Genomic DNA, 20319 nt, shown 5'->3' with positions numbered 1-20319 from the left:
ATATTGTACATAACATTACGTGTATATAACGTTAATCTAAGTAGTACAGGAAGTTCCATGTAATGTAAATATGATTTTCTCGTTATATCTGCAATACAACAAAATTTTTAATGATAAAGTTAAAGAATTTAAATGGTATAATATCAAATTTAAAATTAAGTCAACATTTTATATACAAAATTCTTATATTTTGAGATTTAAGACCGTGAAATTAAGCATAAACTTTATTTATTGACCTTTAATTAATCAACTCTAAACTTATATTACAATTTTAGGTCAAACTAATTACTAATATAATAAAAAATTTTTATTCTAAAAATATAAAATATTGCAAGCTCATCGAAATTTCTCATCAAATATCAAATACAACAATTTCAACAACAAAATATGTTTTGAAACCACAGTTGAATTTGTTATTTTGAATTATAAATTTACTTTATAGTATCTAAATCCTAACATCTAACTTAGTTTTTAATAGAGGGCATCTCTTAAATTTTTATGATTAATAAAACAAATACAAAATGTCCTTTAAAAATAGTCCCTCATATATATGGAATTAATTGATCTATAAACATATTGTATGTTTTAAGAGTATACATCCGTTAATATATAAACGCACACATAGAAAAGTTTATTTTAACAATTAAAAATCTTTTGATAAGTGGCCATGTACATAAAATCGAAAATAAAAAAGTTACAGCTTAAACCTGGTTTTCTTTTAATAGGCTCATAGAAAAACAACCACAAAAATTCCTTATACGAAGATATGTGAAATATTTAAAAATATATTATAACCTAATTTTTCCAAACCACGTTATAGTGTAATAAAGTTTTGGAATATCAATTTGATAATACTTCGATTCTATGGAAAAATTAATTTTTGTTATTTTGGGCTTCAGATCAACATTATCAGGAGTTAAGGCGTGATAAGTTTGTCACAATTTTTAATTTTTACTTATATTCTGCTACTCCATTTCAATGCTTTTTAAATAAAAAGGAGAATTTCAAGGCTTCTTAAATAACTTTTAAGAGAACATAAAATTTATGTCTACTATGTATAATTTATCCAAAATATTTTTCTCCAAAATGTTTTTCCAAAATATTTTTCTCCAAAATTTTATTACCGTTCAGTATAAACTTTTCAATAAATTGTTATTTTCATTATTACTTGCAACATGCTTTAAAAATATTACTTAGAGCAGAAATTATAACTTATATGGCTTACTTATAACACTAGCTACCATAAGAATCGTTCCCCTTTCTAATTTGCTTTAAGATCTGTATTTGCCAAATGAAAATGATTTTTTTCGAAGTTTCTGTAAATATTGCTGTAATTATAAATAATTTTCATCATAAATCACCAGTTCTAAGTAAACACTCAGTAATTTTAAAAATACTAATTATTTTAATGATACTCTGCTAGCCAATTGATGTTCTTCTGCTAGCCAACTGATTTTCCATATTAAATAGTGGAAGTTGAATAATTAAAAATAATTTAAATTGGCACTAAAATCTCTCCATTTCAAATACCTTTATTTCTTTCTTTCAAATTAAATGAAAAAATTTTGTATGAACGGCACAAAGCCGACCAAATTGTTGCAGTGCTCCATGAGATAATGAAAATGTCTTTAAACACAAATTTCGGATTATATAAAAACTAACAAGCCTTTTAATTATTGCTCTTAGAAAAATGTAAATTTGGTTTTTAACATTTGACTCATTTTCTGTTATCCATTTTCCCTGCAAATTTTGGCATTAAAAAGAGCTCAAATATTAAATTTCGTCCTTTAGTTCCTTAGATATATTAAAAAATATTAAATTGGCCTATAATTGTTGCAGCGAAATTCGTTAATTATCTCGCTACAAAACCTTTTTATTGTAAGCAATACGGTTGTGCCTGCTATTATTTCCCTGTCATTGAAACTTCATACGACACTGTTTTTTATACCTTTAACGCATTTATTCGTTAAATAAACTTATAAAAATTTTGTTAGCTTTAAATGTTAAGATATGTTAATTATATACTTGTATTTAATGAATGTTGATTATATATTTTTATTTGTTTTCTGTAAATTTTCAACCCAATAAGTTAGCGTAGTCTTTTTACAGCCTTCTGATCAGAACGTACTTAAAAGAATACACAATACAACAAATGTCGAATTTAATTTATGTAACTATTTACATTTCATGTTTAATAATCAATTTTTCTAATTTAATTTCCACCAATTATAAAGGTCAGGCTTGATTTTTTTTAAATTTAAAATTTTTCATATGCTAACACAAAGAGTGATGTTAAAACCCTTCAGAAATATTATTAAGCACGAGTAAAACCAATCAAGTACCAGCAAACTAAACATAACCTAGTATCTCATTTACGGCTCATACCCCAATAATAATTTTCTTAATCATAAATGTGAAGGGTTTTTCAAGTAATCCTTGATAATTACTAAGTTAATAGTGTTATCCTTTTTGCATAAATTTTATTAAAATTTTAGCAAATAATTATAAAAAGTTCTGCTTTTTTACAACATTTTCCTTAAAATAAAGCACATTATTATAAAAAATCTTAATTTTTTATTACCTTAAGGATTTGATTTCTATTTTCATTGGCAAAATTGGAGATTCCTTGGTTATTTTTTTTGGTGCCTTTGTTTAGGCAAAAGAGATATAAATTTATATACAATGTAGCTTTCGCTAAATAGAGCCGCATATAACCATCGTTATTTTATAGCTTTTCTTAGCTTATTTTTTCTTTTTTATCACAATTCTTGTAATTTATCGTAAAATATAATTTTTTCTTTCTTGGGCAATTTCATTTAATGCAGGTACACATAATATATTATTTATACTCGTTTACGTTTACTCGTTCATTGTTATAAAAATTTCACCAAAAAATATATATACATAATATTTTACATGACGAACACAAATTCAATTATAAAAATTTTTTATGGCAACATAAAATTCATATCCTGATTATAATATTTAAGAAATAAAAAAAAGTCATATGGGAATCAAAATTGCTCCTTATAACAAAAGAAATTCAAATTTTTCTTTACATAACATAATTTTAAATTACACAGAACGTGTACCCTGTTGAAAATGATTAATATTTCCGTAATATAAAATTAAAAGTCATAGCTAAATTGAAAATTCTTGTATGGTTGCGCGAATATCTTGTACACTAAAATTGAAAACTTTAATAATCGTTTCAAATGAATAAAACAATATTGAGCAAACTATATGAATAACACTATAACTCAGTTTTTTGAGGTGAGAACAAATAAATGGCCATTTGCACGAAATTGATCTGAAGACGCAGCTGTAATTTACAGAATTTTTTGTTTTGAAACAGTATTGAGAAACATTCAAAATTGTTATAAACATTAAAGGAGTAAGAAGAAGATAAACCGTAGTCTATGCTCAGTTTATTTTTGACAAAAATACTCTACCTAAAGATTTTGCACAAAGATTTTTACAAAAAATTTATTTCGAGAGAAAATTTTTACTTTTCTGCTCTCACTCCCTCAAAAATATAGCCTAAAAAATAAAAGATCTTATAATGGCATATCTGCAAAATTTATTGTAATGAAAATTCCACAAACGCAGAAAAGTAGTGCTATGTTACTTACTGAGATTGATAAATAGTTTATTCATGGCATTGACAAATAATTTATCAAGGAAATTTTTTACCATCTCAAACCTTTTCCAAGCTACAGTCTCTTGAAATTCATAAAGTTTAAATTTACAACATCTTATATTTTTGAAACTGCTAGTTTTTCCAAATGTCTATAAAAACAAAAAGCTAACGCCATTCTATCAAGAAATTAATTATTCACTTACCTCACCGTCGAATTCAATTGTTATCTAAACGCTGTTTTTTGCTCATTCTAAATGTGTGCAACAATTTATACAAAAGTAATTTAAATAATGCGATATGAACATTGTTTTAAAAACAATATTGTCAATAACTCAAGGAAAAAGTGCTATTTTACAAACGACTGGTTTGATCCGCCTTTGTTTTATTTTCTGTTTCACATTTGAATTTTTGAATGAATCACTCACCTTTAAGGCTTAATAACAAAAGCCTTAATTTTTTCTTTCTGATTTTTAAGTTTTATTTAAAGTTATTACAATCTCTTATAAATTTTTATACTACAACACACATAAATTAAGAATTATGGTAATAATAAAGAGGGTCCTTTATATTTTTTAGTTTATTTTTATCGTCTAATGAAACTGTTAAACGATGATTATAAATCATTTTTTAAAGATCTTTATACGTCAAATTAAAATAGTCGTACATGCCTGGTTTAAATATTTTCACTCATATGTACGTAGATAGATAAGAAACACAAGCATAACATACGAAAACTAAGTGCAAGTTAAACGTTCATAATCTGTACTAAAAGTATAAAACAAAAAAATAAATTTAATATCCAGGAAATAAAATAAATTTTAGTTGAAATTTTAGTGTATAGGTAGTAAAAATGCATAAAAAAATTTTAAATAATTGAAATAAAATTTTAATGATTCATTTCGGGAGAAAAATTTAATTTTATCCAAGCATTTAAATATGAAATACATTATATATACAGGGTGATTCAGAAAGGTATACAATAACATATAAAATCGGTTAGAGGGTTGAAAATGGGCAAAACTTTTGTGCCGGACCAGGTGCTAAATCTCAAGGATTTCCGAGATAAAGAGATTTTAACTTTGTCGAAATTTTTACTTATCCTAGTTTTTTCATTATAACTTCGGTCCTGAAAAAGATAGGAACTTCAAACAAACAGTTTCAGAAAGGCTTAGTAAAGGACTTAAAATAGAAATACTGCTTAATTCTGTATTTTATGTACCTTTGGAATACCAAGCATTCCAACTTTAAAGAAAATAAAATTTTTCCCTTGATTTCTCAGTTTTTTCTAGCTAGATCATTTCGTAAAAAAATTTTTAAAATCTTGAAATTTTTTATATAGAATTTTGCCCAGCACAAAAACCATTTATATGTCAAGATTTTAAAGGCCCTTAAGTCAAAGATTTTAAGCGCTCTAATTATCAACTATCATTACCTTTTAATGACAAGAGTCACTCAAAAAAACAGTTGACATTTTTAAGAGCCATTATGCTCTGAAAATTATGAGGCACCTAAATTTTTATTGAAATAAAACAAATAATAACAAAATTGAAACGAAATTTTATACAACTTTAAGTTTGAAAAACAAAAATTGATTTTAAAAAATTTGAAATTTTTGAAAAGAAAAACTAGAATTTGTATTAGGAAAAACAAAAAAATCTAGTAATCAAAAATTTTTTTTCGAAACTTTTCTTGGTAAAGAAAATTGATAGATTTTTTATTTTTGCCAATTTTTATAAGAAATGGTACCTATATGGTTTAAAAATTTTAAATGCATTTTTCTCAGATTGGGTGCAATTTAAAATTTTGAAAAAAATATTTTCGAAATCTAGACACCATTTGGCATCTGAAGATATTAAAATTAACTAGCTGAAGCGAATTTTTAAAGACATGCCATATAAATTTTGACATTTATTTTAATTAAAAAAAATTTTTTTAATAGGAAATTTTTTTTTTTCAACAAAATGGAGCATGTAAATGATATGGTATTAACATTAGGTAACTAATAAATAATTAATAAATACTTTAATGAAGTTAATAAATTTTAAACATGTTTCTACAAAAACTGAAATTGGTATGATCGGTTGACGCTTAATTTAAAATATGCAAATTTGTAAAATTTTTAGATAAGGAATTCGTATTGTTCCAAATTTTTTGATAAATGAATATAAAATTGAATATAATTTTAGTTTCATTAACATCTGATTTGATTTTAATTGAATCTATGGCTCACAATATTTGTGGTTTTTGCACTATATCTTCTGTAACATAAAATTTCCTTTAATGATTCAGGACTTAAGTTAATGTTTAAACAACTGGGAAAAATTCAATAAAAAAATTTTAAAGTTTTAAAAAATTTCTTACGAAATTATCTATCTATTAGAAAAAACTGAAAAAATAAAACAATAATTTTGATTTTCCCCAAACTTCGAAAACTTAGTATTCCAAAGGTACATAAAATACAAAATCAAGCAGTATGTCTATTAAGCCCCTTACTAGGCCTTTCAAAAACTGTTCGTTTGAAATTCGTATCATTTTAGCACTTTTCCAAAAAATTTTTGAAAAAAAGTGCTTATTAGTTTCACTCTGTCCGTCCGTCCGTCCGTCCGTCCGTCGGTCCGTGTGTCTGTTTACAAAACTTCTACATTCTTAAAGATAGAAAGCTGAAATTTAATATGTACATAGATCTTTACTAGAAACTTATTTTTGTAGAACAAAATTTTTACCTATCTCCCCCCCTCCAAAAGTTATACCCCCCCAAAGCACTAAAAATGGCCTGGCTTGCTTCCCCTACCGCGGTATACTATAGTTAAACTTTAGAAAAACAAAATGGCAGTTCAAATTTACCGTTATCTACAGTCCTTTTTTTCCAAATTTTTGATGCCGTTTTTCTTCTAGACCCCAGCCTATAGAAGCTTGAAATTTTAGGGACTTTTAGACATTAACAAGTAGTTCATTTCTTTAGAAGAAAATTTTTCTCCATCTCCACCCCCTCTCAAGTTATGGCCTCTTGAAATTTGTAAAATTTGCATTTTTGACACCTTATATTTCTGAAACCGCAAGCTTTTTCAAATTTCTATAAACGCAAAAATTTAACGGTTAATTCCATGACATTAAAAAATATAATTATTTTCCTTAACTCTCACAATTAACCCTTAAAATCGAGCATTATGTTAACCCCTTTTTATATTAATTTTTGCTTTATTTCAAAGACTGCATGTATGCATCATCCTAAATATATGCAATCCTAGAAATAGTTTTGTATATGAATGAAAATAATTTTAATAGTGTGGTGGATATACATAGACTGTTTTTAAAAGCAGTATTTTCACTTGTTGAAGGGAAAAGTGCTACAATACAAACCATTGGTTTGACCCAACTTTATTTAGAATGGAAGTTATAATCCAAAAATCTTTAATAAGAAAAAATTTCGTGAAAATTCGATCCCTGGAACTCGGAAACCATTGAGATTTGGCACCCAGTTCAGAAAAAAAGTTTTACCTGTTTTCGATCTTCTAACCAATGGTACATATTGTTGTATAACTTTCTGAATCACCCTGTGTATATATATATATATATATACAATTTTATGATGAAATATATTTTTAAGTTTATGAACAAGAGATTAGTTAAATTTATTAATAAGGACGCATATTACAAAAATGATGATAGAAAATTTTAAATTAATTTATAAGAGTTTTTATTTAAAAGACTATCAGCACAAGAAGGTTTTATAAAAAAAAATTTAAATTCAAATTTATACAAAAATATTATTTAAGAAAATTAAAAATTAATAGCCACTTTGTATTAAAACCTGCCTTCATAATTTTAGTATCGAAAGTATTTTATTTCATTTTCTTATTTATCTTAATGGAAATTTCTTCATGCAACTGCAGAACAGATGGATGACGTAATCAAAGGAACGAGTTAAAAGCAGAAAAATTATTCATTAAAAAAATTTTTCTCCTCGAACTGGACTCGAACCAGTGACATACCGCTTTCTAGGCGGACGCTCTACCAACTTAGCTACAGAGGCATGAAGAAATTGCCGACGAAATGTTCTCTACATTGCTTTATACTGTAATTCACATGATTACTAAGTATTTGTTTTTTGTTTACATTGATTGCTACATACAATTAATTGAAATACACAATAACAAGAACATATATATTTATAGGATAGTGCCTATTCCACTAATTATATTATGAATTTTACTAATACAACATTATAGTTGCGGAATCAATAAGAATGTGCCTATTACACTACTAATTTATCTTAATGGAAATTTCTTCATGCAACTGCAGAACAGATGGATGACGTAATCAAAGGAACGAGTTAAAGGCAGAAAAATTATGCCTTTAACTCGTTCTAATTGAGCTAAATTAGTTTTTGAGTTATCGTTGGAACAGACGGACAGATAAAGCTAAATCAACTCAGAATTTGAGGCTGATCAAAAACATACACTTGAGTTTATATCTAAGACCGTTATTTCTTAGCGTTGTAAGACAAATTTAGTATACCCTTCGAATATACATTCGAAAGGGTATAAAAATGTGTAAAACAACAATTGTATACAATCTGATTAATGAAGTCTGCAGTTTTTGTTTGAAGCAATTCTCAAAACTCAACTTTTCCCATATGTCTAGATATACATATTCAAAAGTTTCATTTTCATTTTATTTCGAAATATTTCATAAGTTTTTTTCACAGTCCGCTTGGAAGCCCCCGCTCAAGAAGATGAGCTTATCATACTAGGCGGCTTCCATATATTCATAAAATTTTAATGGGTTTTGAAATCACGTAGTTGCATTCTACAAAAAGTAACATAATTATACATAATAGAAAACACGAAAAACCAATTGCTTTCGATGCAAACAGAAACAGTTATAGAGCTGTTTCTGTTGCACTTCTGTCCAGTTTGCATTATATTAATTAATTATATTATTTTTATAAAATTTAATTTAAATTTTTTTTTTGAAAAATTAATATCGCAAAATAATTTTATTTTCAGAGACATATGGACTGTTATCTTACCACCTGAACACGAGAATCTATACACATCAGTATTGGGTGTCAGTAAAGCGAACCGTTTAGATGAGGGTACATACACATGTAAAGTAAGTAAACAAAAATATTTCAAATTTACACATCTACATAAGTATTACATATTTTTTTTAAGTTTAAGAGCCATTATTATTTTCTAAAATACAATGTGTTGAACACAATGCTCCAAAAACTGTTGTTTTCCCGAAAACTTGAAACAAAAATATACAAAAAATGAAAGTGAATTAATAAAAACGTTTTTTATGTCCAGAAGATTCAATTTTCAAAAACAATAAGTTCAATATTTTTTTAATATCTCAACAAAATTTGTAGACACACGCATATGTCTGACTGTTGTGAGACACGATGAAAATAAAAAGAACCCTTGAGCATATTGTTTCGAAATTCTTTATCCACAAAATTCATATATACATAATATGTGCCTACATATTATTATAAAAAATATATTAACAAAGTTTATATTTTCTTGAATATTACATGAAATATCTTAAATTTTTCCACACGCAACATTAAAAAAAAACTGATGTGGTCAACACATAACCGACCGCAATGTGTATTGTCTAGTTAAGTGGAAATGTTACAGAATATTATAAAAATGTCTGTTAAATACTTCTTTCCAATTTTTAGGGCATTAGTAAGGTAATAGTGAACATATCTAGAAAAATGAAAATTTGGCTCCTATTAGAGTTTCACTTTGTGCAACCCGAATTTCCTGAAATGCTCGCCAGTTAGTTTCGGTAACAACCAGAACTCAAATATCAAATTTCAAGAAATTCCATCAATTCGGTCCGTAGATATGGTGAAAAATGTAAAATCGGCCCGCAGATCAGTTTTCGAGCCCTGATCTTTTCAAAAAATTTGTATGTTCATTGTTTCAATACGAAGAATTTAAATATTCAATTTCAATGAAATCGGTTGATTATTTCTCTTTATATACGCAAAAATGTATATTTGGCCCGTAGTAAACGCCCAGTTGCTGATGCCTGATTTCTTCCAAAAGTTAGGAGTTTTCGCGTACGGTCGGGCAAAGCTTATATATGAAATTTTAAGTAAATCGGTTGAATATTTTCTTCAAAATGATGAAAAATGTAAAATCGGCCCGCAGATCAGTTTTCGAGCCCTGATCTTTTCAAAAAATTTGTATGTTGAATATTTGTATTTGAATATTTTCTTCAAAATGTTCAAAAATGTAAAACAGGCCCGCTAAAAAGTGCAGTTCCCGAGGCCTGATATATCCCAAAAGTTGATCAATCCGTGCCATGGTGGAAATAAACTTACATATAAAATTTCATCAAAATCAGTTCAGCAGAACTTGAGATACACGCATGCACACACAGACCGACAGACCGACGGACCGACAGGTTGCTAAAAGTAGTTTACTTACACTTCCCTACTATGGGGAAGTGCATTCCCACCGAAAACTTGATATGCAAAATCACATAACCTCCATCACATAACCTACCTATTGTTTACACAATACGGTCGGTAAAAATTGAATCAGACCAAACAAATGGAAATTTTATTTTATTTTTCTTGCCTCATTTCTATAAGCTCTACGGAAACTCTACGGAATATAGGTAAATAGGAGAAAATAAATTTAAAGATATTCCTATATTTTTTGATGAAAAATCAAATTACATGATTTCCGAACTGATAATACAAACTTTACAAAAGATTAAATACAAATACTATAAAAAATTTGCGATCGTGCATACATAGCTTTGATAAACTAAGACCTGAAACTGAACCGGCTTCCGTTATATTTTAATAATGCATTCTTAATAATTTCTGTGATATGACCAAATTTGAAGCTGCATATATGACAGCTATCCAAACCTATGTCGTGTATAAAATTAAATTTTTTTTGAGAACGGGCAGAAGTTGAATCACAATTTCAATTCCACTGAACAATAAATGAATTTGTCTATACTTCAGACCGTTCAGCCATCAAACATATATTCGCTTGAGTACTTGTATAAAAATTTCAAAATAAATTTGTGAATTTATGTTTCGTAAATAAATCAAATCATTATGTAGAATCTTAAAATACAACAACTTCAGGCCAAAATTTAAGATTTTCAATTTTCAACTTATTGCTGAACAAAATGTTTTAGACATTCATTGTAAATTATCTACGTAATAATTTCATGCAGTTAGGTCATGTGGATGCCATTTTTAGTACTTTTCTAAAACATTTTAAAAAAAAAAAGCTTATTAGCTTCACTGCGCCCGTCCGCCTGTCCGTGAAGTCCAAAAAGCTCAAATTCGTATGTACATAGATCTTTACTAGAAACTTATTTCCACAGAAGAAAATGTTCACCTAGCTCCCCGCTTAAAAAGTTGTAGCCCCTCAAAGACCTAAAAATGCCATTTTTTGATTAGTTATTTTAGAGAAGCAATAAACGTTTTTGAAATTTTGCAAACGCAGTGACTTGTTTTTTGTACCGCGGCACCGCATAAATAAATACTAAAAAGGCAAAATGGCCGCTAAAATTAAACGTTATCTAAAATCCGTTTTTTCAAATTTTTGATAAAGTTTTTTTATGCAAGGTCAAGACCGTAAGTTTTAAGAGTCTAAATCTTACGGTCTTGACCTAGTTTTGGCAATCTTTAGACATTAATTAATAGTTTACTTTTTTCCACCTCCATATTCTTTATCTCCGTTCAAAATTTGTAAAATTTGAATTTTCTCCACCTTTTATTTCCGAAACTGTAAGCTCTTCCAAACTTCTATTAATACAGAAAGTTGACGGAAAATGCCATTCCATCAAAAAATATTTTTCTTAACTCGCGGTGTTTATATTAGCATTATGCTAACGGCCTCTTTAAATTTTTTTGTTTGCCTTATCCTAAATGTATGCAATCTTTAAATACTATAATATATGAATGAAAGTAATTTTAATAATGTGGTAGATTGTTTTTGAAAACAGTATTTTGAATAAAAAATACATACCATTCGTATGACCTAACTTGATTTTTTATCTTATAAATTACCCTTATGAAGAAACATAATTTCAATTTAACATTCAATTAAAATATTTAAGTTTGTTAAACTTAACAAACACAAATTTTTATGAGCTTGAAAAATAAATTTTTCCTTGCTTTTAGAGAAATTGCAAAAAAATATTTAGCTTTTAAATATTCTAACTCAACAAAATTTATCACTTTATTTCTTCGCTCACACACTAACATACAAATATTGCATTAAATACATATTACTTATTTACTGAAATGCTTTGGGAAATGAAATGTTTACAAAATATTCTTTTGAAATCCTGGCCAATTCAACAACAAGCCTTATTTGATTTTAATTCAATGTATGGTTTTTATTTTTTAATATTGAAATATTGAAAGACATCTGTATGACGTTTATTTTTCTTATTTTACTCTTCAAATACCCACACATACTAACGTACTTAAAATATCACATAGTCTATTTTTTCTTTTTTTTTTAAATTTTTTTATAAGGTTGATATTTTTACATGGGATACATGGGATTACAAACTTTCAAGATTTTTTATTGAAAAGCCAAAATTATATGACCGCACGAACACTATATACTCAATAGTCAATATTTTTGCCTAAATTCCTCTGCTGTATTGAATCTACATAATAAAGGAATATAAGAACGAAGTGAATTCTAAAGAAAAACAAAATTTTCAGTTTAAGAATTTTTCTAACAAAAATAAATTGATTAGATTTTTGATTCTTTCATTTTTTTTTTCTAGTAAAGTAATTTTCTATATATGTAGATATTTTGTGCGTAAATCGAGGAGGATGACATTTTAAATAAAGTTTACCTATACATACATACATATACAAAATAAAATGTACTTGACATAAAATAAAAGTTGTTTATTCCTTATTGTACATAAGAAGAGGTCCATTCTACTTTTTTTTAATTTTTTTTTTTTAAATTTTCAGAAAATTTCTTATTCATGTATTTCACTTAAAAGCCCTCTTTAGAGTTATTAAAATAAATAAAATAAATAAATTGCTTCTTTCTAAATCAAATGAAAATCCCCTTAAAATGTTACTTTATGTTACAAAATACAAAAATCTAATGTGATCAGCACATAACCGACCGCAAAGTACATTGTTTATCGAAAGTGTTGTCCAGTATTATAAATATGCCCTTTAAAAATTTCCTTTAAATTTTAAGGACATTTTTCTCTTAGTAAAGATTTCCTTACTATCATTAGAGTTCCCTGAAAAGTTCATCATTAAATTCCAGTAGCACACGTAGCTCAAATATTAAATTTCCAGAAATTCAATCTATGTGTTCCCTCTATATCGCAAAAAAAATAAAATCGCCTTCTAGAGGAAGTTTAATTTTTGAGCCGTGATATTTCCAAAAAAGTTATTAATTCGTTTTAACAGTTTGAGTATAAATATTAAATTCGAAGGAAATTGTTTGATTATTTTTCTTTACATGCAGAAAATTGTAAATGTGAGCCGTTGTGGAAATTTCTGTTATGTTAATACGAGTATCTAATTTCCTTTCTATTTTTGAATTAGTCTTTTGAATATTTTCTTTAAAATTATCAAAAATCTGTGGTATTACAAGTCTAGTTCCCGATAGCTAACACATTCTAAAAGTTGATAGATCCGTGACATATCTAGAATATCTAAATCCGTGACATATCGCTGGAGAAATGCTTTTCAATCGAAAAATCCAAATTCAAAACTTGATGAGACCACGTAACCTCCCTTATTGTATGCAATGATGTCAGTAAAAGGAAAAAATATTATTTAGAGGAAAAATTATTTTAAACCAAAAATTTTAGGTATTTACATATGTATGCAAAAATAACATCTAGATAAACAAATTTACATACACAAACACATATAGATATAAAAATTTTGTTTTTTGATAATCCGGCTTTTTCTTTTTCTCAATAATGGTTATTTACATATTAAACAAACAACCAAACCAAACAAATATATATTTTCTTTTAATTTTTCTTGTGTTTTTTTCTCTTCTCTTTAATTCAGGGAATTTAATTATCCGTACTTAGCAAAAATAAAGTTTGTTTAAACAAATACATAACCTAAAAAATTATAATAAAATATATTGAAAATATTAAGTATATAAAAAAAACAGCAATAATAAACAAAAAATATGAAAAAAAAATTTAAATTGTAGAACAAAAACAAAAATATTTGGAAAACTTTGAAATAAAATTGAAATCAAAATTTTTATAACTAGAGCAGAAATAATAATTCATTGCCTTTCTACTACTAATGCAAGTTTGCATATAAAAAGTTTTGGCTATTTTCAAAGTTAGGTCCTTTACCTAAATAATAAAATGAACCTATAGGTACTATTTAAAAACCATGAAGCATATTTATAAAAGCATAGAAAATTTTTAAATAATTTAAGAAAAATTATTTTTTTTAGCACACAAATTACACAAGAATTGTAAATTTCTCCTTCTGCCAATGTTATTTAATAATACAATAATGTATGTAGGTGTGTATGTTTTTAACTAGCATTTTTATACTAAAATTTCACTGAAAATTTTTCAAAAGAAAACTAAAAATGTTTGTAACTATTTTAGAAAAATTTCTCTTAAAAAGAAAGAATATTTGTGCAAAAATGTGAAAAATTTAAATTTTATATATTTATTTATAATTATTACAATTGTTGTTTAAATTCAGTTTTATTAAGATATTAGTTCCAGTAACTTTCAATAAAAAGTATCGCCACTCACCAGCAAAGTAATTCTGTATGTATGTTTCATGAACATAAAAGGAATAAATTATATTCCTAAGAACAACTTTACGCTCTCTCTTCGATGATCGATCGATAAAAAAACATGTCGATGTAACGATACTCAGAAGCTCGAGGTTTTAGTTGGGTGTTAACTTTTTATTGTTTCCTTTTCGATTTTGGTATCATTCATTATATTAGTGTTCCGGTTTACCAGAGAGATAATGAATAATAACTTAAAAATTATTTAAAAATTTAAGCACTTTTTTAAGTAGGTAATCAAATATTTAATTTATATAAAAATTTTTTAATATAAAATTGCAGAAAAAACTTTAGAATCCTGCTTCTATTTTTCGAAATACTTCAATTTTATTTCTCCAGTTGCTTCGTCGCTTTCGCTTTCATTTTGGTATAGAATTATATTCGAATAATTTGAATACAGATTATGAAAGATATGAGCCAATGACTAAGATGTTGTATGCTGCCGATTTGTATCTAACAAGAATTTCTGGTAATTTAAATGTTTGACTGCCGTTTATATGGTATTCACTCGTATTGCCATTCATTTTCTTGTTTTTTTCTATTTTGTTTGTTTTAATAATAATTATTAGTAAAATAACTTTATGTATCTCATACTAATACTTTTTAATCAAAATTAATTCCTCATCATCTCTTGCCTCTACCTGCTTAATTGATCATAAATTTATCTAACAACCTGATGACCGCACTTTGTTTGTCGAAATGATGTTTTTTTGTTTTTCGAGCAATTTCAATTGTGCATGATAACTGATTCATGGTTTAAAAAATTGTCTGGTACATAGATACATGTATATGTACCTTATGATTATGTTTTTATCAAACTGTCAATTTTATGTTACAACAAAATTGCAACTGCACAACACCACTGTGGTTTGATTTGTGGAACGATTCAAAAATCATAAATGCGCAATGATATTTTATATAGTTAAATACATCTTTAATTTTTCGATCAGCGAAGATTATAACCTGTATTATATGGATCTATGTAGTATGTGTATACATATGTATATAGTTTTGTGAAAAATCTCACAAATGTTTTTATAATTTCCAATACTTTTTTTAAGTTAACAATTTTTTTAATAAGAATACAAAAAACTTACCACTTTTCTTTACTCACCATAATCATACTCAAATTATTTTAACATCACAGAAACCTTTAATTTATTATAAATTATTTCATAACTTTTTGATCACAAATAAATTCCCATCAACATTTTCTCTCTTTTCTGGTTTATTGTTTTCAATTTTCTTTTGTTTCATTTTCTATTTTCAATACTATTTTGTACTTGTTAATTTTCATATGACAACAAGAGCATGAACAGACATAAAAGTAATACGTATGTAATAATAATAATAATATGAGGAAATAAATTGAAATAAAATAAAATATTTTACAGTGAGCAGAGGCAAAGCATAGCATTTGAATGTTTTTATCAATTTAAAAAAAAAAAGAAAAACAAAAGTTAAATTCCCTTATTTATGATTTGAATTCTTGTTACATATGTATTCATTTATACACTCACTCTCCTTAATTTAATGTTCGTGTCTATTATGTCTTGTACATTTATTTTTTCCTTCCACTTTTACTCTTCATTCCTTCTTTTTTCATTAACATTGCGTATACTCCGCAGCATAACTTTCGCTCATCATATTAAAGTTAAATAATATATTGTAAAATATTCGTCTTCTAACCTAGGCAAACAAATATCCATCATGTTGTATACATGTGCTGACAATGTTTATGGTAAAATAATACATGTTGTTGGTGGGAAAGAAATAGAAAAGTATAAAGCATTATGTAAAAGTTAAAAGAAGAAAAAAAAGAATAATAAGGAAAAATCGAGTAAAATAAAAAAAAAATAAAAAACCTCTTCGTTCATATTGCTATGTAAATGTAGCGTGTATTCAAAATAAACTTGTATTTTATGAGTATCAGCCGATTTTATGACAGGAATAACTTTCAAAGATAATCCACTATATAAACATAAAGTTGACGTATTTTTTATATTACATAATGCTATATAGACATGTACATTTTGATCCCTCTATGTAAATATGTATACAATGAAGATATTCTTTAATACAGAAAACAGTATAATATATGTATGTATTGTAAATTTAACAGAAATTCTCATTTATACGGCGGCACAAATTGATATTATTTTGATGAATGAAAGTTTTGAATAATTCAAAATCCAAATGTTCTTGAATTTTGTTCGACAAATTTTCAAATGTCCAAGTAATAATTTTGAATATCTTTATTTATTTTCAAATTGTAGTCAGCTAAGGGAGCTATCTGATTTGTTTCAGCCGTATACATAAATTGCTAAATGGTGTTTGTGATTGAAGAATTCTTTTATTTTTACCGACCGTATTGTGTAAACAATAGGTAGGTTATGTGATGGCAACAAATTTTGCATATCGAGTTTTCTGTGGGAACGTACTTCTCCATAGTAGGGAAGTGTAAATAAACTATTTTTAGCAACCTGTCGGTCTGTCGGTCTGTCGGTCTGTCGGTCTGTCGGTCTGTCGGTCTGTCGGTCTGTGTGTGCACGCGTGTATCTCAAGTTCGGCTGATCCGATTTTGATGAAATTTTATATGTAAGTTTGTTTCCACCATGGCACGGATCGATCAACTTTTGGTATATATCAGGCCTCGGGAACTGCACTTTTTAGCGGGCCTGTTTTACATTTTTGAACATTTTGAAGAAAATATTCAACCGATTTACTTGAAATTTTATATATAAAAATTCGTATGTTTTGGAAGAAATCAGGCATCGGCAACTAGACGTTTACTACGGGCCAAATATACATTTTTGTGTATATATTAAAGAGAAATAATCAACCAATTTCATTAAAATTTAATATATGAACTCCTCGTATTAAAACAATGAACATATAAATTTTTTGGAAAGATCAGGCATCGGCAACTAGACGTTTACTACGGGCCAAACATACACTTTTGTGTATATAAAGAGAAATAATCAACCGATTTCATTGAAATTTAATATATGAATTCCTCATATTAAAGCAATGAACATATAATTTTTTTGGAAAGATCAGGGCTCGAGAACTGATTTGCGGGCCGATTTTATATTTTTCACCATATCCACAGAACAAATTGATGGAATTTCTTGAAATTTGATATTTGAGTTTTGGTTGTTACCGAAACTAACTGGCTAGCATTTCAGGTAATTCGGGTAGCACAAAGCGAAACTCTACTAAGAGCCAAATTTACACTTTTCTAAGTATATTAACTATAAGCTTACTAATGTCCTAAAAATTGGAAAGAAGTATTTAACAGACATTTTTATAATATTCTGTAACACTTTCATTTAACTAGACAATACACAATGCGGTCGGTTATGTGCTGACCACATCAGATGTTTTTATTATGTAAAATGTACGATAGTAAGAAGCTGGTCTTATTTATCCCAAAGACAGGTGTAAAGCTTGTTTGCGTACAAGAACCTAGCATAATATTTTCTTCTCTAGGATAGCTGTTCGATCTCGCCCTGATAACATTTATAAATCAGTTCAAATTAACAAATAAAAATTAATTTGTTCAATCATAGCAATAATTCAAATTTTCCGTATACATCGTATATATGACGTAATAAATAGGCCACTGTACCTGCATCAGGATCAAACGTTTATACATGTTTACATTATAATTTTTATTATCAATGTTATATTTCCCTATTTAATATTTAAAAAAAAAAAAAAAGAAAAGCGAAAACCAGAAAAATAAAGTTAATTCAAACATAAAAAAATTTATTGCATATTTTTAGGCTTCGTTTCAATTTATAAGGCTGTTTTGTATAATGTAATATTGCATTGAAATATTTAAATTTTTATATTGGTTTTTGGTTTTTTGTTACTTTTTTCTTTTATTTGTTTTTTTATAAATAATTTTTTGCTGAAAATTTAGAGATACTTTAAAAGCAGAAAATTCAAGTATTTTAAAGTTCTGTATATTTTATTTTGAAATGATTGTAGATAGAAATCTTATTTCAAGATGAAATATATTAAAAATTTAATAGAAAGAGCCTTATGGAATATCGTGAATTTTTGGTTACAGTCAACTTGGTTATATAAGCAACACGCCCTGTGCACAAAAAATAATTAGGTTAAACATAAACATGAACAACATTTCGAAAAACAACTTATTTTTTATTTTTTAATTTACTCATTTCAATATCAGACGTTATAGTTTACAATTTGTGCGTTTTACACTAAAAAATGTTTATTTTTTTCCTTTTTTATATTCCTTATTTTTGTTTGCATAGTACTTTGTAAAATGACTTCACCCTTATGATTTCTAATGTCTCTACAAAGTTCAATAAGAGTTCATTCATTTTATAAATAACTTCATTCCAGATCCTTTATATTTACATATAATTTGTTGGATTTTCTAAATAATAACAAATAAACAATTTAAATGATTTCCCACACTCTTTATAACTATTGAGAATGTCATATCACGTTTATTTGAACGGCAAATGTTTGGAGCGGTCCTCCATTATTTAAGAGAAAGTAGATACAATATTTAGTTCGAGATTTCGGACGAAACAAATTTTTTGTGAAGTAGCACTTTTCCATGAGAAAATTAAAATATTAATTTTAAAACCAATTAACCGTTCATATTTATTGCATACTTTTCGGAGAAAAACAAAAACTAGGCGAGTAAGATAATTAATTACATATTTTTTGTAAAAGAGCTGGAAATGTACCCTTCAACCTGCGTACCTGCTCAAAGAAAAATGGTATAAGAAATTTATGAAGAAACCGATTTAAGATAACGATAATTTCTACGGCCATTTTGTCATTTTTATGTTTGGGTATGCTGTTTCATTAAGAAAGAAAAGAATCGCTATTTTCTTGCGAGTGCGTTAAAAATTTTCTTTAAGAAAATAGATTTCTATAAAAAATCTACCTAAGCAATGTAAAACTTAAAGGGTAAAGAAATTTTCTCAAAAGAACAAAAAATGAAAAGTATACAAGAGAATAAATTCTGCACAGGAATTAATAGTACGTCAGTTGTTTGCTTTAAATTGCATATTTGATTTTTTATAGGTCTGTTATTTGTTATACTTTTCAATGCCCTTTAATGCGGAAAAATTCAATTTTATATTTATGTGAACCGTTTCTTGAATCGGCTGAAAATGGAACATACTTATTGCACAAATTAATTTGCTTAAGTAGCGCTATTTTTATATATGTAAATTATTTGGTTTTTAGTAAAAACAATCGGTCTTAGGGGCCACTTGCATTTTTTATTCTCTAGCAAAAGCAAATATTAGTGTATACTTTATTCATTAAAATTCTTTTATATTTTGTTTGCATTTCGATTAATGTCATCAAGTCTGAACAAAAGTTTGCTTTTCTCATTTTATTTTTTTTACTATTATTCAACATCTGAAATGACTATGAAGAAGTTTAAGATTACGCTTTGCATTAATTTATATTTTTTTTATTATATTTTATTTAAAATAAAAATATATTGAAAAATTCCGTGATTTTTATTTTATATAACGAGTTCTCTTGGACCCTTTCAACTTTAAACAGAATTGTAATAATAATTTCACTTATTATCCTGTTCCTAAAAGTATGTATAATATATGAAAATTCATACATATATATAAATTATAATGAGTATATTATGTGTACATAAGGTACTTAAAAGTGCACTGCTCTTTTCACTTTTTTCTTCTCTTTATTAAAGTTAACATAAAGCATATTATTGTCGATTGGGATAAGAAAATTAAGAAAATTATTTCCAATGTTTGTTAGCCGTAAAAAAAAGTCCTTTGAATTATTTTTATTATTATTGTTATTATGATTATTATATATTATATATATATA

The 20319-nt window shown here is 26.6% G+C and overlaps 1 protein-coding gene across 1 annotated transcript in view; it reads left to right on the top strand.

Moving 5' to 3' along the window:
- Window positions 1-20319, top strand: part of LOC129612381 (uncharacterized) — a 165775-nt gene that overhangs the window by 28029 nt on the left and 117427 nt on the right. The window contains exon 5 of the mRNA XM_055525941.1: window positions 8650-8755. Coding sequence (XP_055381916.1) covers window positions 8650-8755 — 106 coding nt within the window. The remainder of the gene's footprint in view (window positions 1-8649; window positions 8756-20319) is intronic.

The sequence above is a fragment of the Condylostylus longicornis genome, unplaced genomic scaffold, assembly GCF_029603195.1.
Source record: "Condylostylus longicornis isolate FDR11 unplaced genomic scaffold, ASM2960319v2 ptg000072l, whole genome shotgun sequence".
Classification (NCBI taxonomy): domain Eukaryota; kingdom Metazoa; phylum Arthropoda; class Insecta; order Diptera; family Dolichopodidae; genus Condylostylus; species Condylostylus longicornis.
The sequence above is the reverse complement of the archived record's forward strand: the minus strand, read 5'-3'. Positions and strand labels throughout refer to the sequence as shown.